Raw genomic sequence first — 24,615 nt, forward strand, 5'->3', positions numbered from 1 at the left:
TACAAGCTCGCTTAGCATTTCCCATATTTAGCATGCTACGAGTATTTACGTGAAAAAAACCTCTAAGGAGTTTTGCAAACTTCAAGTTTGGTCAAAAGTGGTGCTTTTACTTTAAGATATTGCAACTTCTTGGGGAAACACTGTTACATGCATCACAGTTACAAAGTAGATTCACTTAGTCGATACCAATCAGCCCCCATCAATAAACATTTGGCACTGCTCACTGACCTTCATCTCAAATTGGGCATGCGAGACTGAAACATTTAATACAGTTGGGCACTGAATGTTCCTGTCCCAGCCAAATATTAATTTGCATCAAGGATCAAAAGAGATGCTATATTACTTGGAATCCTACACATCTGATGGTTAGTGACAGCTTATAAAAGTAGTAGCGCTTTGTTGGAAGGTCTCAAATGAGAAAAGGTACCTTGAAAATATGTGCAAGTAAAAATATATTGATTTCATCATTTGTCAAGAGGCAATTATATTGGTTAATGATCTAATTCCCGGTGAATCAATTGGTGTACTACCACCAATTTCAAATCAAAAAGGTCAAGAAGATTATTGTCTTACCCATTTATGTGTTCTCAGTCAGAAATCTATAATTGGGCTATACCAAAAAAAGACAATATTAATAAAAACACCAGACTTCCTATTACTGATTATATAATAGTGGCAGCTGAAATTGATTATTTGAGAACATTAAGATCACAGTGCTCTCATTCCTATTCATAACCCAATGGCTTTCCACCGCAGGCAATTAGAAATTAGGATCTTGATTAATACAAGTGGCCAAAGTAGCCAGTACTTGTAAAGGGAGACTAATGAAATAATTCTTGGAGGAAGAAAAAGACAACTCAAGGGCTACAGCAGGATTTCAAAAGCTGACACTCAACTAATCATATCAGAGTGAGTCCATGTCTGAAAAGTGAAGAATACAACTGACTAAAGGGGCCATATGATTTTGTTCACTAGTTGTAAATAGTTTAGTTTTCAATAATTTGCTGGACCTATTCATTGTTTAATAAAAGGTCCCTTATAGATAGGGAATGTTACAGTTTTGCATGCAGAATCAAAAATATGCCTTAGCGATTGAAGGGACATTAAGTTGCAGAAACAATTGAGCTACGAGGCATACATTCTGCAATAATTGACCTGATCACATTAACACAAAATCAATGAGCACTATAACCAGCTTCAACTCATGTTTACTACATATAAGCAGCATACTGCATTCTCACCACACCCTCCTTAGTTGGTTTGGATACCACCCAAAAAGGAAATAATGATTGGCAGAGGAAATATTTCAGAACAAAAATCATATGACAACAATCATACATAGAATAGGCTACTAGCGTGGAAAGAATACTAACCCTTTCCAAAGCTCTACTGAAGTACATGATAAGAAAGATGATAAATTGAGACCAAATGTGCACACTAAGCCTTTTTTCATACGAACTCTGGTCAAGGTGAATAAAAAGCAGTTTCAGATGATGAAATAAGACACTGCACTCAATGGCTCAAACTCAAAGAAAGGGAGAAAATGAAATAACATTGCAACCAGAAACAGAGTTGTAACAAGGAAATAAAAACAAATGCAATTAAATAGTTTTAATAAAAAGGTACATGCGCAAAAAAAATCATTGTACAACTATTTACATCTTTTCCAGCTCGATATATATATATATATACAAAATTAGTGATTAGCACAGAATAGTCAAAGGAACTATTTGTTTACAGATAGAGCTTTTACAGGAAGAAAATCAATTTTACACAGTGATTGAGACTTCATTTTTAAGTATCTCACTCACTCCAAGGAAGATTGATATTTTTCAGTAAATAATTAACAATCAAGTGTTATCTGACAGGAATATTCTGATTATCCAGTTGAGAAATTGTCTTTAAAACACTATTACACTTTATACTGTGTATTATTCTTTACAGTTTCCTTGCTAAAAGACTGAATTCTTGTTTAATATCAGAACTATTGTGTACAACAGCTATGGTTAACAGAAACTGAAAGAACTGTGGATGCTGTAAATCAGAAACAAAAACAGAAATTGCTGGAAAAGCTCAGCAGGTCTGACAACATCTATGAAGAGAAATCAGAGTTAACATTTCTGATCCGGTGATCCTTCCTCTATTCTGAGGAAAGGTCACTGGACCCCAAATGCTAACTCCGATTTCTCTTCACAGATGCTGCCAGACTTGCTGAGCTTTTCCAGCAATGATCAATGTCAGATTTGGGGAATAAGATGACTAAAAGGTGCTGTAATATACCAGTATTTGTCAATCAAGCCACCAGTAGCACCAAACTGTACATTTACCAACAAATGTAGAAATCTATGAACAATTACGGAAATCTGTGCACAGGTTTATCAGTTTTCTGGTTCCAGTATTCACCTCTAGATGTAAGGTTGTCTAATCCAAGGCTTCTCCCTCTTCTACTGACCCTCTCAGGCTTCACAGTAGATTCTGGTGTTCGATGTTTACCGAGTAATGTTGCTTTCTCAGATATTCTGCAGGAATCATCTTGAATCATTCTCCTTAAAATACCAAGCTTTGGACCAAATCGAGTTTGTATACTTCTTCTTATGGTATCAGCAATATTAGTATCACAGTCAAATAGCACCTTTACAAATTCCAAGTATGCCCTGTTTGAAAATAAAACCCCAGTTTTACATTAATATGTAATCCCCTTTTCTTTGAAATCCTATCAAAATGTTCAGTCTTTTTCAGTAGATATAAAACAGTCACTGGAGCTGACAGGGGGACTTGACTGCCAGCTGCAGAGCTAATGAGAGCCTCATGTTGTTTTTTTTTCAGGATGACCTGCTGAATTAAGTGCCAATTAAACAAGCAACTGGACAGTACTGAGTATAACCCAAGATCAAGGACACTGGAGACAAAAGTCCTAGATATTTAAAGCTGCCAGCCTCCTCATTGCTCAGAGTACTGGGACATAGTGGGTACTGTTGGCAGTACCCACTATGTACCCACTATAGTGGGTTCGAGAGTCAGGACCTCAGGAAGTGTGGGTTGCAAGAGTAGGCAGTGGCTCCACTTGCCTTTGCTGAGTGCCTCAATGAGGAACCAAGAGCCTTTGAATAAGGAATCCCTCATACCAGAGAAATCCAACAAGTTTACTTTTTGGATTTCACCCACCAATGGATGAACATAAACTAAAAACTTAGGGAAAATGCAGGAATGGTGGGGTCTCAACCAGTTTACGTTTGACCTGACTAAAATGCTCCCCTCATACCAAAGTCACCACAAGAGGAAATTCTACTGAAAGGGCAGGACCTTCAGATTGCAGAGATGATGATCTTGGAGCAGGAAGGGCATGTGGTTAGGTGGGATGGTGATGGACTGAGACTTCGCCACATTTTCACATCCACCACAATCAGGTCCATGGTGGGCAGTGCCATGGTTGACCTTACCATCCAGTTATAAATCAAAGCTCTTAAGTGGCCAATTAAGGATCACTTAAGGGCCTCTCACTGAGCTGCGAGTAGGCCTGTCACCATGGCCAGCTGACTAACCCATGCTTGGCACCTGGGTGGGTATAGGGAAGGATGATCATCTCCATGATCAGAGATAATCAGTGCCTAAACAAGGGACTGTATATAAGACAGGGGTTGCCAGCTGGGAGCTTCTGATTTTTGCTTCTGACTTTCCCCCTCCCATGGCATGTCCTCACATGACAGGACTGAGTGTTAGAGGAACAAAAACAAGTCAATTCTTAAATCTGCTTAATTAAAACTTTTTTAGTCCAAATATGAAATTTCAAAATACATTACTCCCCTTCTCTACTTTTGCTAGTGCTGTCAGACAGTACACAAGCAAATCTTAGCAGAACTTATACACTTAATGGTAAGGTCCTAGAGAGTGCTGTTGAACAAAGAGATCTTGGAGCGCAGGTTCAAAGCTCCTTTAAAGTGGAGTTGCAGGTAGATAGGATAGTGAAGAAGGCATTTGGTATGCTTTCCTTTATTGGTCAGAGTATTGAGTACAGGAGTTGGCAAGTCATGTTGCGGCTGTACAGGACATTGATAAGGCCACTTTTAAAATATTGCATGCAATTCTGGTCTTCTTCCTATCAGAAGGATGTTGTGAAACTTGAAAGGGTTCAGAAAAGATTTACGAGGACGTAGCCAGTTTGGAGGATTTGAGCTATAGGGAGAGGTTGAATAGGCTGGGGCTGTTTTCCCTGGAGTGTCAGAGGCTGAGGGGTGACCTTATAGGGGTTTATAAAATTATGAGGGACATGGATAGGATAAATAGACAAGGTCTTTTCCCTGGGGTTGGGGAGTCCAGAACTGGAGGGCTTAGGTTTAGAGTGAGAGGGGAAAGATTTAATAAAGGCAACTTTTTCACGCAGAGGGTCGTACGTATATGGAATGAGCTGCCAGTGGAAATGGTGGAGGCTAGTACAATTGCAACATTTAAAAGGCATCTGGATGGGTATATGAATAGGAAGGGTTTGGAAAGATAAGGGCCAGGTGGTGGCAGGCGGGACTAGATTGGGTTGCGATATCTGGTCGGAATGAATGAGATGAACCGAAGGGTCTGTTTCCATGCTGTACATCTCTATGACTATGACTCTATGGCCTTTGCAGTAAAATGTTTCCTGCAAAATGTAGACTAAACTAATCAAAAGCAATGGTGACAAAAAATGGGAAAAATCTCGCCAAGCAATACCATCAAAACAAAATTCAACATTGTAAGTGACTTTACAAACACAAAATTAAAGTTTAACTGCAAGAAAATCTAATGTAATACTACTAATACAAAAAGCATAATTAGGCTCCTTGTGCCCTGGTGATGTTTACAGTTTTACCACCTACTTCAACAATAATATATTGAAAAACTAAAAAACAAAGCCAGACAACCCAATGTATACCCACCTATTTGATAACATATTGTGTAGATCAATCATTTCTGCAAAAGCATCGACGTTATCATTTGCTACAGCACAGATATCATTTTTCTGGTAACAAGCCTCCTGCAATTCAGAAAGAATCTCCTGTATTGCAGGACATCTTCGAATACTACAGCTGAATCTGGATTTAATTCCAACTGCATTGCATTTCAGGAAATCTTTGATAAATTGCTTTCCCTAGAAGGGGACATAAAAATAGTTAGAACAGGCACACCAAATTCTATAACAACAAAATAAATCAATGCACTTTCTACTGTTTGAATGACTGTTGCTGTTCCACAAGCAGATATTCCTGATAGATTGTGTTGGGTTTTTTTTTCGATGCAGTTCACCCCAAATTGGCAAATCTTGCTCAAGAGGAGAATTGAGAGAGCAAGTTTCCACAATCTTGACATTGCCCACTCGAGATTTAATTAATCATCATTGCAAATTTGGATTTCATTAAGCCGCTTTTTTGGTACAAAGGTATGAGGAAGTGTCACACCTCCTTGGGGTAGCAGATTGGAAATCAAACTCTGCTGGTCCTTGAGTCATCACAGAATTTAACAAGTCTAATCAAAGTACATGAAGTCCCCAATTTACTCATTGGATAGATCCAGATTAACAAAAAAAGTGGACCAGGTTCTACACTCGGCAGTAACTACAAGTTATTACAAATAAAAATTCTATATACAGGCAAACAACTATGATCTGTTGCCATATAATTCTACTAGTTAAAATTCTAATCTGTTCTAAAAATCTAATACACACCAAAAATAGCAGATATCTGCTTTATAAGTGGAAGGAAAAAATCTGAGGAAGCAGTTTAGTACACTCAGTCCACAGGGTTCGCTAGATATTCGTGTTCTTTGCATGGATGCTCTAGTCTTCAATCTCCAGGTTCCTTTTATTTCTTCAGGAGGCAGAGGTGATTGATACATTACGTGCAAAGTCTTTTAGTAACTAGTTTAAAAGCCAAAGCTTACAGCTACCGGCAAAGGAAAATAAACTGGCTTTCTTCAGATTTTAGGTACTTTTACTGCAGACAGTGTGAAAGAGAGAGCAAGTGAAAGAGAGAGAGGGTGAAAGAAAGAGTAGGCGTGAAAGATAGAGTGTGAGAAAAAGTAAGAGTGAGAGTGAAAGTGAAACAGAGAGAGAGAGAAAAAAAGAATGAGAGAATATGAGAGACCGAGAGAGAACATGGAAGAGAGAGTGAAAGACACAGAAAGTGAAAGATAGAGTGTGAACGAGAGAGAGAGTGAAGGAAAGCGAGAGTGAAAGAGAGAGAAAATGTGAAAGTAAACAAAAAAGAGGGTGAGGATGAAAGCGAGTGTGAGAAGGAGAGGGTGTTTGAGAAGGAGAGAGTGAAGGATGAAAAAGATTGTGTGAGAAAGATTGTGTGAAAATGAGATTATGTGAGAATGAGATGGTGTGAGAAAGAGAGAGATGTAGGAAAGTGTATGTGTGAGACAGGGTGAAAGACAGAGGGATGAACAAGAGAAATAGTGAAAGAAAGAGAGAGAGAGAGACCGATCAAGAAAATAAGCAAGTGAAGGACAAAGAGGGATTTGAAATCAAGGGTGAGAATTTTAAAATCAGGACACTGATTATCTAGATGTCAATGTAGACCAGCAAGCACAGGGATGAAAGACAATCATGATTTGCTACAAGTTAAGAAAATAGCAAAGTTTTGCTTGACCTCAAATTTAAAGGATGTAGAATACAAGACTCCAGCCAGAAGCACACTGGAATGCAAGGGATCCTTGATTATTCGAATACCAATTATCCGAAGGAGATCTCGAGGTCCCGATACAAACATTATATCAAAGACATGTTTCCAACAGTGATTGCATCGTTTGTTACAGTGATTAAACAGGCACCATCTCCAAATGACTGACCTCGCGCCCTCTCTCCCTCCCCACACTTTCCCTGGAGTTCTACAGAGGGGTGTGTCCTAACCTCCTCCTCACCCCCGCGCCCCACTTCCCAGGAATAATCTCTCCAGCCGGTCAAAACGTTGTGGCTGTGTCTGTGTGTGCGCTATTTGGAGACTTACCCAACAAAAACAGCTGCAGCAACAGCAGTCTTATTGTTGGTGTGCAGTTCAGATGCCCCGGAGGGGAGTGTGTGTGGTGGGGGGCTGTGTTGGGGGGCAGGGGCACGTGCGCATTGAGCTGCAGGGCAGGGTTGGACAGGGTTTGGGGGGGGCTGGACGGGGTTTTGGGGCGGGGTTGGGGGGTTTGGAGGGGGATTGGACGGGGTTTGGGGCGGGGTTGGATGGGGTTTGGGGGCGGGGTTGGATAGGGTTTGTGGGCGGGATTGGATGGGGTTTGTGGGCAGAGTTGGATGGGGTTTTCGGACAGGGGGGTGGGGTTGGACCAGGTTGGGGGGCGGTGGGGCAGGTTTGGACTGCGTTGGGGGCAATGCTGGATGGGGTTGAGGGGGCGGTGCTGGGGGCAGGGCCTCGTGCGCTGTGTGCTGCTGCAGTCTCCTTAACTGGGAGCAGACTTTAATAACTCCAAGTGCAATTTTCCGAATAATCAATTATCCAAACGAAATATCCGTTCAGATAATCGAGTTTCCACTGTAATTGAGTCCAGAGGCAAACATGGCAAGTAAGTTTGCTTCAAGAGCAGATGAGCTGAGACAGGGATAAAATGAAGTTGTAATCGAACTGGAAATAGATGGTCGGAGTGATGCTACCAATAATGAAATCTGAAGCTCATTTTAGGATCAGTTCTAACAGCACGAGTGTGAACAGATTGATTTAATCTCAGACTGTTGCCAGGGATATCAGTGGAGCTGACAACTAGCACACTGAATTGGAAGTAAGGACTAAAAGCAATTGCTTCAGAGAGGTAGGGTAGGGTATCAGTTTTGTACATATGAAAACCAGCATTGTCACCAAAGGTTGCCTGTAAACGAGAAATGGAGGGGTCAAAGCTAAATCCCTGGGAGTTCCCAGTAGTAAGGGCATGGCTGCAGGAAAAAAAGCCACTGCAAGTGAATCTCTAGTTATGGAGAGCTACTCTAGAATAAAAACAACAAATGCTGGAGATCACAGCGGGTCAGACAGCATTCATGGAGAGAGAGCAAGCTAACATTTTTTGTTATTTCAGTACAGATTCAAGGATGTGCAGTTAATTGTTCCTACTCTAGAATGAAACCAACGTTCAACAAACCTATGCTGCTAAACCACAGCAGAGACACTTTGGAGGGCACACCAGTTTAAAATGCTCATTTTGTAAAGCCCATTTACAGCTTTTTAAATTAATAACAGTTGTTTTATCAAATTTTGTTTAAAATAGTTATAAAAACTTCCCGATTACTGCCCTGTGAAAGTTTCTTTTTTGTAAATATGAAGTGAATTTGAGTAGAAACTGGAGCAAAAATTCTCAAAAAAACTAATATAGCTTGGCAAAACAAAAATCAAGGTGATAGAAACCCCAAATTCTTAGAGACAGAATGCATAAGATATAAATATAGACCGTTGACACGTTTAAAAGTAAATGTGCTCATCTCAAAGGAAGAAAAATAAACTTGCATTTTTGAAGGCTTGTTGTTTACAATAAAAAGTTGGGGTCAGGACGAGAAGGAGGAAAGACAAGGTCTATTTTGATTCACAGCATGGATAAACTAAAGAACAGGATGACAATGTAATCCATGATTCCCCAGACAGCAAGGTGTCAAATTCAGCCTTAGATCAACATACCCTTCTAAACACTAATCACTTCCCCAAATGGGGGCAGGACAGAATTTTAAAGACACCCAAAATGTTTGTCTCACTACATTCCTCTGACAATGTTGCTATAGGCTGCAATGGATTCAAAGATAGGAAATGCAAAATCTGCTTGAAGGTAATCTCAATGCTACTTACTGCATTTCAATAGAATTCATTTTGTGGAGAGTCTTATGTGAGCATTTCTGGCTCCCTTCTACTCTGAAACAAGACTTCCTCTCACACAATCAACCTAGGAGGTTACACATCTACACAACTCCCAGTAACTAGCAACTCAACAAAAATCATGGAATGGCTGTAACATAGAGAGAAGTAATTCAGCCCATTTAGTTGTGCCAGCTCCCAGCAAAAACAACCTGTCTAGACACCACCCCACTCTATTTATGCAGAAAAATAACAGATGCTGCAAATCTGAAATAGAAAGCAGAGTATGCTGGAAATACTTAGCATGAGTGGCAGTACCTGTGGAGTAAGAAACAGTTCATGCTTCAGATCTTTTTCGGAACCACTTAAACAGCACCTTTGCCATAATGGAACTGTTCCCAAATGTCACGTAAGATATTAGAAGAGATGACTGAAAGCTTGGTCACAGCATTAGTTTCCAAGGAGAGTCTTAAGGTGGGGGGGTTGGGAGTGTCGGTTTCAAAGATTTAGGAATAACATTTCTGTTTTGCGCCTAGAAAACTGAAGGCATAGCACCAATAGTTGAATGATCAAAATCCCAGCGGAAGGAGGGGGTGGCAAAACAGAGCAGGGATTTGACAACTACTGTAGGTCAATGATGGCTGAATTGAACTTGGTGAGATTAGGATTCAGGCAGCAGTGTTATCTCTTTTTCATTGGTTAGTTTGGATGATGGAGGTTAGCCAAGACAGCACTGCAATAGTCAAGTACAGAGGAAATAAAGGCATAAAAGACCATTTCAGCACTAGATGATCTGAGGCAGCAGTATCGTTGGGAGATAATAATAGAGATAAAAGTGGACAGCCTTGGCAATGGAACCAATGAGTTGGAACCTTACCTTGACCAAAACAACACAGATGTCTGAATCAACCTCTCACAATATCCAGGAAGAGTAAATGGAATTGATTATTTATGCAAGGACAAAAGACCATTACTTCAGTTTTCCTAAAACTTAATTGAAGGTAATTCCTGTTTATTTAATACTGGTCTTCAGACTAGTATTGTGACCAACAACTCTATGTTCTGATGTTCTCCAACTAAAGGAACATTTCTGTACCAAGACATTCACTTTGTTATCACAGCCATGGCCTCCTCTTTTTGCACACCAAATATTTGCTTGCTCCATGCAAACATATTCCAATGAGTGCCTCATAAATGCAAGATATTAAGTTGATCAGAAGTGATGAAAAGGAAAAAATATTTAACTAAGCCATACAGCCTGGATTACAAATTAGTACACTCTGTTAATTACTTGAATGAACAGACTGAGTGTTGTTACGATCCCAGACCAGACAAGATCATCAAATTGTGTTGCATATGGTTAGGGACCAATAACCTTTATTTTTAAGGTTACAAAATGGTAAGATCCAGGGGACTTACTGAGCCACAAGATTTCATTGTTTTGAAGAAACAATAATAAAATTTACTATGCAACGTTAGAACAGTAATACAATCTATAATACATGTACAGGCAGCCCCTGGATTATGACCGGGTTCCATTCCTGAGTTTGTTCATAAGTCGATTTGTAGGCAAGTCGGAACACAATGCAGGACAACATAAAGCAGTCATTTGTAAGTACAGGAAATGTTTGTGTGTCAGATATTTAAAATGACACCCTTGTATGAAATCATAAGCATAAGTGTATGCAAGTCAGGTAAATCTGTATAACTGTACAACTGATTGCTAAATTGAGATCATTTTGTAAACAGGGTAATATCCTGTGATCAAATAAACCAAAGCGCATATGCTTAAATGGATTTCGGCAAAGCATTCAAAAAGGTTCTGCATGCAGACTGGTTTGTAAGGTTAGGTCACATGGGATCCAGGGGGAGCTAGCCAATTGGATACAAAATTGGCATGAAGGTAAGAGACAGAGGATGTTGGTAGGCATTGTTTTTACGACTGGAAGCTTGTGATCAGTGGTGTGCCACAAAAATCAGTGCTGGGTCCACAGCCTTTCCCCATTTATATAAATGATTTGGATGTGAATATAGGAGGCGTGGATAGGAAGTTTGCAGATGACACCAAAATAGATGGTGAAGTGGACAATGAAGATGATTATCTCGGAGTACAACGGGACCTTAATCAGATGGGCCAATGGGCTGAGGAGTGGCAGGTGGAGTTTAATTTAGACAAATGTGAGATGTTGCATTTTGACAAGGCAAACCAGGACGGAAATTATACAGTTAATGGGAGGGGCTAGGGAGTATTGCCAAACAAAGAGACCTAGGGGTGCAGGCATATATTTCCTTGAAAGTGGAGTCACAGGTAGACAGGGTGGTGATGAAGGCATTTGGTATGTTTGCCTTTTTTGGTCAGAACATTGAGTATAGGAGTTGGGATTTCATTTTGTGGCTGCATAGGACATCGGTGAGGCAACTTGTAGAATAATGCATACAATTCTGGTCATCTTTCTGTAGGAAGGATGTTGTTAAACTTGAAAGGGCGCAGAAAAGATTAACAAGGATGTTGCCAGGATTGGAGAGTTTGAGTTATAGGGACAGACTGAATAGGCTGGGTCTTTTTTCCCTGGAGCACTAGAGGCTGAAGGTGATCATATTCCATAGATGTTTACAAAATCATAAGTGGCATGGATAGGGTGCACAGCCCAGGTCTTTTTCCTAGGGTGGGAGAGTCCAAAACCAGAGGGCATAGGTTTAAGGTGAGAGGGGAAAGATTATAAAAGGATCTGAGGGGTAATTTCTTCACGCAGAGAGTAGTGTGTGTATGGAATGAGCTGCCAGAGGAATTGGTGGATGTGGGTACAATTACAACATTTAAAAGGTATCTGGATGAATATGTGAATAGGAAGGGTTCAGAGAGACATTGGTTAAATGCTGGCAAATGGGATTAGGTCAGCTCGGCGTGGGTGAGTTGGACTAAAGGGTCTCAATATCTAATAGCAAATGCAATCAAGAATACATGCATGGATTTCTCAGCTATTAATCCCAGACATTAACAACATGGTGGGTCAACATGGGGGCGGCATGGTGGCTCAGTGGTCAGCACTGCTGCCTCACAGCGCCAGGGGCCCGGGTTTGATTCCAGCCTCCGGCGACTGTCTGCGTGGAGTTTGCACATTCTCCTCATGTCTGCGTGGGTTTCCTCCGGTTTCCTCCCACGGTATCCAAAGATGTGCAGGTTAGGTGAATTGGCCATGCTAAATTGTCCCTTGTGTTCACGGATGTGTAGGTTAGGTGCATTAGTCAGGGGAAATGTTGGATAATGGATCTGGGTGGCATACTCTTCGGAGGGGTGGTGTGGATTTGTTGGGCTGAAGGGCCTGTTTCCACACTGTAGAAATTCTAATCTCATTAAACTTCACAAGGGATTACAATTCTTCATGTTCACTGATATGGCCTTAAACTCTCTCCCAAGAGCCACACAACAACTGCTCCTGTTTAACTTGATCACACTCATGTCCTGGGCTAACATTTCCTTAGATTCCAAAACTGCATTTACTTATCATGACAACACCATCTTTATTGAGCTAGGTATGCATCTTGGCTTTTCCCAAAGTTCTAATTTGACTCAGCAGTGATGAAGCAAATACTGCTTATGAGCTTTTGAACCTCCACTCTCACAGTTGTACTCAAGTATTAGTATTCACGGAATTCTGTAACCCCTCACAGCTCCTACCAAAAATAACACAGTGACTTTCCCACTTTTACAGTTCTCCAGGTCAACCTGTGATTCTAGACTGCACAGAGCTAGCTCACTGCTCTTGCCCCTATTCCGGTCCAACTCAAATGATTTCTAAAGTAGAAATCATGTTTAACTAACTTGCTGGAGTTTTTTGAAGAGGTAACAGAAAGGCTTGATGAGGGCAATGCTATTGAATGGGCATGCATGTGTTTCCAGAAGGCTTTTGTTGCAGTGGCACACAACAGATTTGCAAAGTGAGTTGGAGGTCGCTGTAAAAATGGTCAAGAGCAACACGAATACAAACTTGGCTGAGTGATAGTAAACATAGTAATTGTCAATGGATCATTTTTGGAGTCGAGGAAGGTTTGTGATGGAATTCCCCAAGGATTGGTATTTGAATTTTGCTTTTCCTGATATACATTAAATGATCTCGATCTTGGTGTGTGCAGGGGACAATATCAAAGTTTGCATAAGACACAAAACTTATAAGAACTGAGAGAAGGATGGTGTGGAACTCCAAAGGGACATTGACAAGTTGGTAGAGTGGGTGGATAGGTGGCAGATGGAGTTCAATGCAGAAAAGTGTGGAATAACATTAACAGACAATATTAAATAAAGGGTACAATTCCAAAGTGGGTGCGGGAGCGAAGGAACCTGGGAGTGTGTGTGTGCACAGATCATTGAATGTGGCAAGACAAGTGGAGAGAGCAGTTATACAGTCATAGAGATGTACAGAAAGGAAACAGACCCTTCAGTCCAACTCGTCCATGCTGACCAGATACCCCAACCCAATCTAGTCCCACCTGCCAGCACCCAGCCTATATCCCTCCAAACTCTTCCTAATCATATACCCATCCAGATGCCTTTTAAATGTTGCAATTGTAATTGCTTTATAAATGACGAACCCTCCACCATAAAGTCACAAGTGGGGGTACTTGCCAATGATTAGATAATGTTCCACACCATTTGTGATTACTCAGATATTGAAAATATGCAGGCGTGTGCTTAGAAGTGACAAGTAACGTTTGCATTACCCACATACCAGACAACGATCACCTCTAACAATTCAGAATTGGACCATTACCCTCTCACATTCAATGCCATCACCATCAGTGAATTTCCAACGACCAGTACCCTGGGGATTGCCATTAACCAGAACTGGAGTGACCATATAGATTCATTATCCATTCCTGTGAAGGGCTTATGCCCGAAACGTCAAGTCTCCTGTACCTCGGATGCTGACTGACCTGCTGTGCTTTTCCAGCACCACACTTTTCGACCCTTATAAATTCATTGGCTACAAGGATATATAAAGGGCTAGGAATCCTGCAGAAATAACTCATCTCATGGTATGTTCTCGACTTTATTAATTGGGACAGTCAGTATAAGAGCAAGGAGGTGATATTGAATTGCATAAGACACTTGTTAGACCTCAGCTGCAGTACTATTTACAGTTTTGGATGCCACATTATAGGAGAGATGCAAATACATTGGAAAGAATGAAGAAGTGATTTATCAGAATGGTTCCAGGAATGAGGAACTCAGAGAGTTAACGAGAAAGTTATGAGGATAGACTGAATAATTTTGAACTGTTCTCCATGAAGAGGAGAGACGAGAGGATATTTTATGGAAGTTTATAAAATCATGAGCAGGCTGGACACAGTAGATAAGGAAAAGCTGTTCCCACTTATAAAAGGACTGAGATTGCAAGGCCATAGATTTAAAGTGATGTGCAAAACAAGCAAAGGTGATGTGAGAAAAATAATCTTTCACATAGCGAGTAATAAGAGTCTGGAATACACTGGTTTAAAATCTGGTGGAGGCAGGTTGAATTGAGGGATTGAAGAGGGCATTGGATGATTATTCAGATTGAGACAATGTACAAGGTTATGGGGAAAATATAGAAGATTGCCACTTGGTAATGAAACTTGTTTAAGTAGCCAGTGCAGGCTGCATGGTCTCTTGCTGCGATGTGACAATTCTGTGATGCTGTGAAATGTAACCCCAGGACTGCTTTTCAGTGACTCCTGAACAGTTGAGAGACCTACCAAACAACTTGTAATAAATCTCTCCCTGAAAAAGGGCAGAATTGAATGGTGCTTAAAAATGTGTTGCTAGAGAAGCGCAGCAGGTCAGGCAGCATCAAAGGAACGGGAGAATCGACGTTTCGGGCATAAGCCCTTCTTCAGGCTTATGCCTGAAACGTCGATTCTCCTGTTCCTTTGATGCTGCCTGACCTGCTGCACTTTTCCAGCAACACATTTTTAAGCTCTGATCTCCAGCATCTGCAGTCCTCACTTTCTCCTTCTAGAATTGAATGGTGCCATCTATCCACTTGTGGAAATTTTCCATGAATTTCATATTCACACCAAATTCTAGCAAAGTATTGTAACCAAATTAGCTGATAACATAGAGATAGATAAGAAAGCAAGCCTGAGGAGGATGCAAAGGCCTGGATTTTCATCATAAAGGCAGGTTTTGGGAAATTGGCCTGCTGCCTTAGCAGAAAGTACTAGAATGTGATCTTCGTTGTTGGGAGGCAGGTTGCAGTTGAGCAAGATGACCCCAGAAAACGTAACAAGCAGCCAGGAGGGGCTCCTGCATATTGGTGTGTTACTTAACAGGCTTCAGCACTGTGAGACTTCACCACAATTAAAATGAAACAGTCAAGGGGCTTGAGCCTTCACGCTTCACATCCTTTCACGTCCCCACACTCTCCGTACCTCATCTACCTCCCCATCACCCCTCATTGGCCACAAGACCATGCACCCTCACACATCCTCCAAAGCCAGGCTATGCTCCTCAACTTATTGTCATCCATTCTAGACAGGTTTTACTACAATCCAATTAAATATGTCAACCATTCAGACCCTTTCAAAGTATAGATAGCAGAAACTGCAAACAGTCATTATAACAACCTTAAATATCAAATAAAAATTGACAAAATAGATTAGAGAGCCATAAATGTCAATCCTGTAATGGCCTCCTTTGGGTTTAGGAGTTTTAACACATTAATAGATTTCAGGTCTCTCAGCTAAACATCCATAAAATTGTAATTGAGTAGGACATGCTTTTTTCCATAAGGGAACAAGCCATTTCAGGAATGCTGGATGCAGGCACGTGACCTAAGCCAACCCAAAATCTTAAAAGGCACCCCTGAAAATCAGAACAAATGTGATTAAGGGTGGAAATCACAGGATCTGGACTTGTCTGCTATTTTCAAAAAACCCTGAAGTCATCCCAACTCACTCAAGATCCAGGTCAAAGAGTCTGCACACAGATATGGATAGGTTAAGTGAGTGGACAAAATGTGGGAGATACAATATATAATGTGAGAATGTGGGAATTTGTGGAAAGAAAAAAAAAGCAAAATATTATTTAAATGAAGAGTCACTATAGAATGCTATGGTGTGAGAGAATCTGAGGTGCCCTTGTACTCAAAACGTTAGTGTACAGATACAACCAATCATTGAGAAGGCAAATGTAAAGTTGCCCTCTATTCCAAGGGGAAGAAAAGATAAAAGTAGGGAAATGCTCTTATGACTATATATTGGTGAGACCACACCTGGAGTACGATGTACAGTTTTGGTCTCTTTGTTAAATAAAGCAGACTTGCATTAGAGGCAATTCAGAGAAAGTTGCATCGGTTTCTGGCATAAAGAGATTGTCTTACAAATAAGTCTTGAGCTGTTTTTACCTAATTTTATTGAAGTCGAGAAGTGCAAGAGGTGACCTTATTGAACCACATGGAATTCTGAAACACCTTGAAAAAGTAGATTCTGAGATTACATCTCCCCCTGTGGAGAACCCAGATTTGGATGTACAATTTAAAAAGGTAGAACTTTTTGTTTGAAAGGCAGAAATACGAAGGATTCTCTTCTCTCTGTCTCGTTGGAACTTTGGAATTTTCTGTGTTAGACAGCAGTGGAGGCTAAATGCCACACTGCTGGTCTTTTTACAAGGCAACAAAGCCCTTGTGTTTTCTTTTCCCAGAGAGGAGGTAATTGGTCAGGCTACAACTAGGCTGGGTTTGAAAGGTTTATTGGGGCCCTTTTTGTTTACCCCTAACAGATAATGATTCATGTCGTTAAAAAAAATGGTAGAATCAAAGGGGAGTGACCAGCTAGCTGTGTAGCTAGCCTTTGTTTCGAGTTTTTGATTCAGTTCGCAGCGGTATGTGTTAAGAAAGGCTGCTTGGGCATATCCAGCCAGGTACTCTCTCTCTCTAACTTGAAGCCTGTAAGCCCTGGTTTGTTTCATTTTTACTCTTTGTACTAAGGGATATCTTTATTGGGACTGTTGCACATATTTTCAGAACAGCATCATTAAGTCGGGATAGTCTGTCGGGTTTTTGGATAAGTTGAGTTATCCGGTATTCTATTTTCTGTTCTTTGTGTTTCATTCCATAATTTTGTAAATAAATTCTGTTTGTTTAAAACTTGGTAGTCGGATCAGCTAATTCACTCCGGGAATATCCACTATACACTTACCTAAAACAAATAGCAAAGTTACGGACTGGGCTACCTGCTTAAAAATGTTTTGAAAGGTTGGACCTTGTCCATAACATAGGTCATCAAACATATTCAAGGCTGAGTTAAACAGATTTTTGAAGTATAAGATTGAGGTGAGTGGAGAAGGTTGCAGGCCAGAAAGTGGAATTAAAGCTTCAGAACAACCATGATCTTTTTGAATGGTGGAACGGGTTCAAGGGGGCATCTGGCCCTCTCCAATGTCTTAGGTTCAAATATTAGGAAGTGCAATTCTTTAAATAATTTAAAAATGAATCTGTTGAACTATACATTGGACATTTTGCATGGAGAGAACCTCTTGTCGAGGCCTGGCGTTTTACAATGTTTTGCATAATGCAACAAACGATACATGTAATTGTCAAAAGAGCTAGATTCATTAAATGAAATTTAATTCAAGATGTGGATAAAGCTCTAGCTTACATTAACAGCTGTCAAAAAGTTCAATATTAAGACATTGGTTGTGATGGCACTGGGTCAAATGTTACAGCTGGATCTCCTCATTCCTGTTGAAGCATAGATAAATGCACACAAACAAGCTTCAAGAGGGAGTTCATAGTTAAAGTTTATGTAGCACAGTGATTTACATGAGATACAAGCCAGAGGGGCATCATAAAAACATTACAAGACAGTGGAAAACTTAAGTTTTTCAGCTTTTGGAGAAGCATTGAGGAAACAAATTTTACAAGTAGAACACTTTTGCATTGATAATAGAAGAAAAACAAAAAGTCCTCCTATTGAATTCCTTTATGTACAAGAAATTGATGAGATTTGAGAGGCTACAAAGTATTTGCTTGAACTGTACGAAGTATATCAATCTGTTGACATGGATTAAAATACAAGCTGACAGTCAGGAAAAAAAACTAGTCTGTCTAACCTCTCCCATATAGTGATGAAATCCCAAGACTCAAAATCAAGTCCAATTCAAGTTCTGATGAAAGATTGTTATACTTCCATTTTAATTGCATTATTTTGCTAATGTGTCAAAATTAAGTTTATTTTACATATAATACTTGATTTTATTTCTTGAAGTAAAGTGGGGGTGAAGCTAATCCATTGAAAAGGTGTAACAAATGAAAGCCTTCTTTGGCTTGAAAAACTAAACATTCCTGCAGCAGAAGGAAAACAGTATAATGGCAATTACAGCGAGCTATGCCCTTCAATGCTCCGATGGGCAAATCCACCACCTGGTACCAAGCTAAACCACAAAGAAAGTGAAACTTCAGTCCCTAGTACATGAAGAAATTTTGCCAAAGCTATTTAATGACATCTTCTGTAAAAACAACTGGTTTTGGAATGGAACAGGAATAGGAATGCTGTAATACCCTACTTTCAAACAGTACAATAACATATTGTGCAAATAATTTAGATTAGATTACTTACAGTGTGGAAACAGGCCCTTCGGCCCAATAAGTCCACACCAACCCTCCGAATAGCAACCCACCCAAACCCATTCCCCTATACCTAACACTATGGGCAATTTGGCATAGCCAATACACCGACCCTGCACATTGTTGGACTGTGAGAGGAAACCCACACAGACATGGGGATAACATGCAAACTCCACACAGACAGCTGCCTGAGGCAGGAATTGAACCCAGGTCTCTGGTACTGTGAGGCAGCAGTGCTAACCACTGTGCCAGCATGCTGCCTATAATGGCCCATCTGAATGAAACATTCATGAGGGAATTTGGAGTGTTTCTTACAGGTAAAAGATTATATTGATGCAGTTGATTATGCTTCACCTGGTAAAATTGTGGTTAAACATTATACTTTCAGGAAAAGCAATCATTACATTTATTGTAAACTTTAAAATTAAATTGCAGTATAAGTGTTCATTTTTCTATTTTGAACACAGAATTCATTAAACAGTCTACATGCATGACCAATACTTATGAACATAACCTATAAAACGGAACATTGCTATTGATGAGAAGGTGGACCATTTTTGTGTATTTGAAATTAGCATGCTCATTTAAACCAACAGTGCAGTACTCCTCTTTAATCTTCCTGCACAATTACGTTTGCTGCGACTCAAGGATCTATTCTTGGACTCCTTCTATTCCGCATCTATATGCAGCCCTTCAGTGATTTTATCCAAAAGTTGTAGTTTTCAAATGTACGCTGATGACACCCAGTATCTACCTTATCACAACTTCTCTCAACTCTTTCATGACAACTAAATTATGAAACTACTTATTCAATATCCAATTTGAGGGTAAACAGATTAAATCCAATTAAATAATCCAAAACCTGAAATCATTGTCTTTGATCCCTGCTCCAGATTCCATTCCTGAGCTAGATTTTTGTGCCTGGCAATGGTCTAAAAGTAAGTCAGCCTGTTCACATCCTCTGTGCTGTGTTTGAAACTGGGAAGAGTGTTTAACCACACATTCACACCATTTGCCTATTCCACCTCTGTAACATTATCTCATCCCATCTCAACTTATCCACTGCTGAAACCCTTAATTATGTCTTCCTTACCTCCATTTTTGCTATTCCAATACATTCCTAACTGATCTCCCAAATTCTTCATCCAGAAACTTGAAGTCATCCGAAACCTCTGCTGTCCATAAGCTACGCCTCTGCAAGCCTTATTTAAATATAGACAGATAGTAAACAGGAGCAGAGGGAGGCCATTTGACCCTTTGAGCCCACTCCACCATTCAATATGATCATGGCTGATCATCCAACTCAGTACTTTATTACTGCTTTCTCTCCACATACTTTGATCCCTTTAGCCCTAAGAACTATATCTAAATCCTCTTGAAAACAGTCAATGCTTTAAATTCCCTCTCATATTTGTGCTTGATGACCTACACTGTTTTCTAGTTAAGCAACATTGCGATGCTAAAATTCTTCCTTTTCATTCTCGAATCTCTCTTTTTCCTCACTGTTCCTTTCATTAATCTTCTCCATCCTCCAAAATTCTGCATACATCTGAGTCTGGGTCTTTGGGTCACCCCCAATTTTCATACATCTACCATTGGTAACCATGCTCTCATCTCTACCATACACCTCTATCCATCTTTCCATCTGGAAGACCAGACTTAAAACCTCTCCTTTTCTGAGCTTTTAGTCATCCTAACTAATACTCAGTTAGATGCTTCAGTGTCACTTTATTTTCTAATACTGTTGCAAAGTACCTTGGATGTGTTCATACATTCATGCCCCTAATGTTACTGTGGCTTCATAAATCTAATAAAGGAAGAAGCTCTTCAAGAATCAGCTAGCTGGAGCATTTCACTGAAACACCCAAATCAAAACAGATGGGAATAACTTAGTGTCACGTAACTAATGGAATTTAGAAAAATTAGACGAGACCTGAGTGAAATTTCTTATAGACCTTGATAAGATAGATGCAGAATGATCATTTTCCCTTCTGGGAGAGTCTAGGACCAAAGGGCATAATCTCACAGTAATGGGTTGCCTGTCAGGACAGATATGGGGAGGAAATTCGCAGAGGGTGGTCAGTCTGTGGAAGTCATTAGCATAGAGGCCTGTAGAGTTATAGAGTTATAAGTTGAAACTTTATTGCTGGAACAGCACAGCAGGTCAGGCAGCATCCAGGGAACAGGAGATTCGACGTTTCGGGCACAGGCCCTTCTTCAGGAATTGCCTGTGCCCGAAACGTCGAATCTCCTGTTCCCTGGATGCTGCCTGACCTGCTGTGCTGTTCCAGCAATAAAGTTTCAACTTTGATCTCCAGCATCTGCAGACCTCACTTTCTCCTTATAGAGTTATAAATCAAGGAAACAGACCCTTAGGCCCAACTCATCCTTGCCAATCAGATTTCCTAAAGTGAACTAGTCCTATTTGCATGCACTTGGTCCATATCACATTTATCTCTTCCTATCCATGTACCTGTCCAAATATCTTTAAAGTGTTGGAACTGTACTCACTTCTACCACTTCACCTGGCAGCGCATTTCAGGTTGATCATTAAATGTATTTAAGTCTGAGATAGACAGATTTCTGAACAGTAAGGGAATCAAGGGTTACATGTATGAGGCAAGAAATTGGAGTTGAGGATTATCAGATCAATCATGATGAGGTTAAAGATAATTCAAAACGATTCTACAAGTATTTTAAAGGCAAAAGAACAACTAGGGAGAGAATAAAGATCAACAAAGCCATCTATGTGCAGAGGTGGGAGAGCTGCAAAGCCAATATTTCACATTACTATTTACTATGGAGAAAAACATGGAAGCTAGAAATATTGATGTGTTCAAAACAGTCCACATTACACAAGAAGAATGCTGGAGGTCTTAAAAAAGCATTAATGTAGATAAATCTCCGGAACCTGATCAAGTGTATCCTTGGAAGCTAGGGAAGCAATTGCAGGACCTCTAGCAGAGATATTTGTATCATTGACAGCCACAGGTGAGATGCCAAAGTACTGGAAGGTGGCTAGTATTGTGCTTTTATTTAAGAAAGAGAATCCTGGGAACAATACACCAGTGAATCTGACGTTAGCAGTGGGTAAGTTGCTGGAAGGGATTCTGAATAGGATTGACATGCATTTTGATAGGCAAGGATTGATTAGGGATAGTTAGCATAACTTTGTAAGTGGGAAATCATACCTCATAAACTTAATTGAGTTTTTTGAGGATGTGACCAAGATGACGGCAGAGAGTAGACATTGTCTACATGAACTTTAGTAAGGCTTTTGACAAGGATCCACATGGTAGACTGGTTAGTAAAGTTAGATCACAGCGGATTCAGGGAGAGCATGCCAAATGGATACAAAATTGGCATGACGTTAGGACACAGAGGGTGGTGGTGGGGTGTTGTTTTTTGGACTGGACGCCTGAGACCAGCAGTGTTTCACAGGAATTTGTGCTGGGTCCCCTGTTGTTTGTAATTTATATAAACAATTTGGATGAGTTTAATTTAGATAAATGCAAGGTGTTGCAATTTGGCAAGATGAACAATGGCAGGACTTCTACAGTTAATGACAGGGCTCTAGATAGTGTTGAAAAACAGAGAGACCTAGGAGTTCAGGTATATGATTCCTTGTAGTCTGTGTCACAGGTAGACAGGGTGATTAAGAAGGCATTTAGAACGCTTGTCTTCATTGCTCAGACCATTGAGTTTAAGAGTTGGGATGTTATGTTACAGTTACATAGGACGTTGGTGAGGCCACTTTTGGAGTACTGTGTACAGTTCTGATTGTCCTGTTATAGGAAGGATATTATTAAATTGAAGAGGGTGCAGAAAAGATTTAAGAGGATGTTGCCAGGAATGGAGGACTTGAGTTATAAGTAGAGGCTGGATACACTGGGCCTTTTCTCACTGGAGTGCAGGAGATCGAGGGGTAACCTTATTGAGGTTTATAAAGCCGTAAGGGGCATAGACAAGGTGAACAGCAAAGGTCTTTTCATTACGGTTGGGGAGTTCAAAACCAGAGGGCATATTTTTAAGGTGAGAGGAGAAAGATTTAAAAGGGACCGGAAGGTAAACCTTTTCACACAGAGAGTGGTTCAAATGTGGAATGAACTGCGAGAGGAAGTGGTAGATACAGGTACAGTTACAACATTTAAGAGACATTTGGATAAGTTCATGAATAAGAAAGGTTTAGAAGGATATGGGCCAAGTGCAGGCAATTGGAACTAATTTAGCTTGGGAAACTTGGTCGGTGTGGATGAGTTGGACAGAAGGCTTTGTTTTAGTGCTACATCATTCTATCTCATTAAATGGCACAGCAGACTTAGTGGGCTGAATCGAAAAAGCACAGCAGGTTAGGCAGCATCTGAGGAGCAAGCGAGTCGACGTTTCAGGATGAAGGATCTTGCCCGTAACGCCGACTCTCCTGCTCCTCGGATTCTGCCTGATCTGCTGTGCTTTTCCACTGCCACACTGTATCGACACTGACTCTCCAGCATCTGCATTCCCCATTTATCTCCTAGGTGATGAGCTGAATGGCCTACTTCAACTCCTGTTACAAGTATTAGAAAACTACAACAGGAAATTTCAAAAGTTGGCAACTAACAGCATGATTACAACTAAAAACAGAAATTGCTGTCTGTAACCAGGTTAAATAAAAACTGAAAGAACTGTGAATGCTGCAAATCTGAAACAAAAACAGAAAATGCTGGAAAAGCTCAAAGGCTCTGGCAGCATCTGTGGAGAGAAATCAGAGGCAATGAAGGGTCCCTTGACCCAAAATGTTAACTCTGATTTCTCGCCACAATTTTTCTATTTTTGTTTCAGATTTACAGCATCCACAGTCCTTTTGATTTTTATTTAGCATGGTTACAAACATTTGCACTATTTTAAGACTTGAGCACTTCAAACATAACTAGCCATTACCTTTGTGTTAAAGCTTCCTGCATTCTGGAGAAGGAGGCTGCAGATCTTGTACAGATTATCCAGGTCACAAGTGCTGTTTTCCAAACATTCAAAAACAGCACATCCCACCTCCGGTGCATTCTTCAAACAGTTATTGATTTCAACTGCTGGAAACAGAAAGTACAATGCAATGGTGTCTTAATTTTTCCACTGTATTTGAGCAGCAAAAATAGCGCGGAAACAATTCTCCATGGTGGCATGTCAGAGAGGCACAACACTCAGATTACCATTATGCATATCTCGACTGTCAATTTGTCAATGGGAAGACTTTTGCACTGCAACATTAAGAACAGGCGCTCCACCCTCTTCTCCGACCTATCACTTTCACCCCCCACCTTCATCTACCTATTGCATTCTCAACTACCAAACCCCTGGTCCCACCCTCCCGCCCCCACCTCCCGTTTATCTCAGAGCCCCCGGCCCACTAGCCTCATTTCTGATGAAGGGCTTATGCCCGAGATGTCGATTCTCCAGTTCCTCGGATGCTGCCTGACCTGCTGTGCTTTTCCAGGACCACACTCTCGACTCTGATCTCCAGCATCTGCAGCCCTCACTTTCTACTAGTGTACAGAATGCTGTAAAGATCGGAAATTCATATAATGCATTGCTACAAATGAGCAGTTCGATTCAATCCCAGATCAGGTAACACCCATCATGCAGGGTGCAGGAATGTGATTACCGCACTATTGTATGCAACAAGTCTCTGTTCACACATTTCATTTGCAAAACGGAATTGAGAACGCAGTTAATTTAAGTTCAGGGAGCGCTCGGTAATTAGCGCAATAGCCGCATGATGCCAAAAGCTCCATACCGAAATGAAAGGCGGAAAGAGATGGGGAGGAGACGGGGCCAACAAGTTAACACGGTTTCCCAAACCTGCAGAAATACTGGAGGATTAAGGCGAAAAAAAAAGTGAGAGCAAATTCTTCGACCCACCTTCCAGTCCTCTCTCCCTCCTTGGACACTCCTCCAATCTCCTCAGCTCCTGAATCCACCAGCCCCTCCAACCACCCTCCAAGTAGTGTGCCTCCGGGAGCTCACCTGCACGCAGGGTCTCGCCTCGCGCCTTCTCCGGTGCAGCGCCGCTGGAGTGCCAAGCCGCGGGCAGCTCCTTCACACCGGCACGCTGCTCGGCAGCGCCCGGCAACCGGGCTAGGAAAAGCAGCAGCGACAGATAACCCTCCATCTCCGGCGCCGGGCGAGCAACCTCACGACGCCTTGAAGCGGCAGCAGGTTAAGATTAGGAATCT

The 24,615-nt window shown here is 40.9% G+C and overlaps 1 protein-coding gene across 3 annotated transcripts; it reads right to left on the bottom strand.

Moving 5' to 3' along the window:
- Positions 1-1,596: 1,596 nt before the first annotated feature.
- On the bottom strand, positions 1,597-24,561 carry LOC122552118 (stanniocalcin-like). 3 transcript variants are annotated; one of them, XM_043694620.2, is made up of 4 exons: positions 24,407-24,561; positions 23,327-23,469; positions 4,908-5,119; positions 1,597-2,654 (listed from the first exon to the last, which is right to left on the bottom strand). In XM_043694620.2, the coding sequence occupies exons 1-4, from the start codon at positions 24,549-24,551 to the stop codon at positions 2,354-2,356; spliced, it is 801 nt and encodes a 266-aa protein (XP_043550555.1). In that variant the 5' UTR covers positions 24,552-24,561; the 3' UTR covers positions 1,597-2,353. The 3 variants fall into 3 exon arrangements, with proteins under 3 accessions (XP_043550555.1, XP_043550554.1, XP_087842679.1); XM_043694619.2 differs by having other exon boundaries at positions 23,327-23,472; XM_087986553.1 differs by having other exon boundaries at positions 23,327-23,472; positions 24,302-24,561.
- Positions 24,562-24,615: the final 54 nt, after the last annotated feature.

This window comes from Chiloscyllium plagiosum, unplaced genomic scaffold, assembly GCF_037043375.1.
Source record: "Chiloscyllium plagiosum isolate Xiang-an unplaced genomic scaffold, Cpla_swu_hap1 HiC_scaffold_1, whole genome shotgun sequence".
Lineage (NCBI taxonomy): Eukaryota > Metazoa > Chordata > Chondrichthyes > Orectolobiformes > Hemiscylliidae > Chiloscyllium > Chiloscyllium plagiosum.

Excerpts from the sequence above, each read along its gene's own strand:
- LOC122552118 (XM_087986553.1), bottom strand. The coding sequence starts at position 24,551 with ATGGAGGGTTATCTGTCGCTGCTGCTTTTCCTAGCCCGGTTGCCGGGC. Across the intron at positions 5,120-23,326 it reads CAGGAAGCTTTAACACAAAG|GGAAAGCAATTTATCAAAGA; the intron begins GTAATGGCTAGT and ends GTCCCCTTCTAG. Across the intron at positions 2,655-4,907 it reads CACAATATGTTATCAAATAG|GGCATACTTGGAATTTGTAA; the intron begins GTGGGTATACAT and ends ATTTTCAAACAG.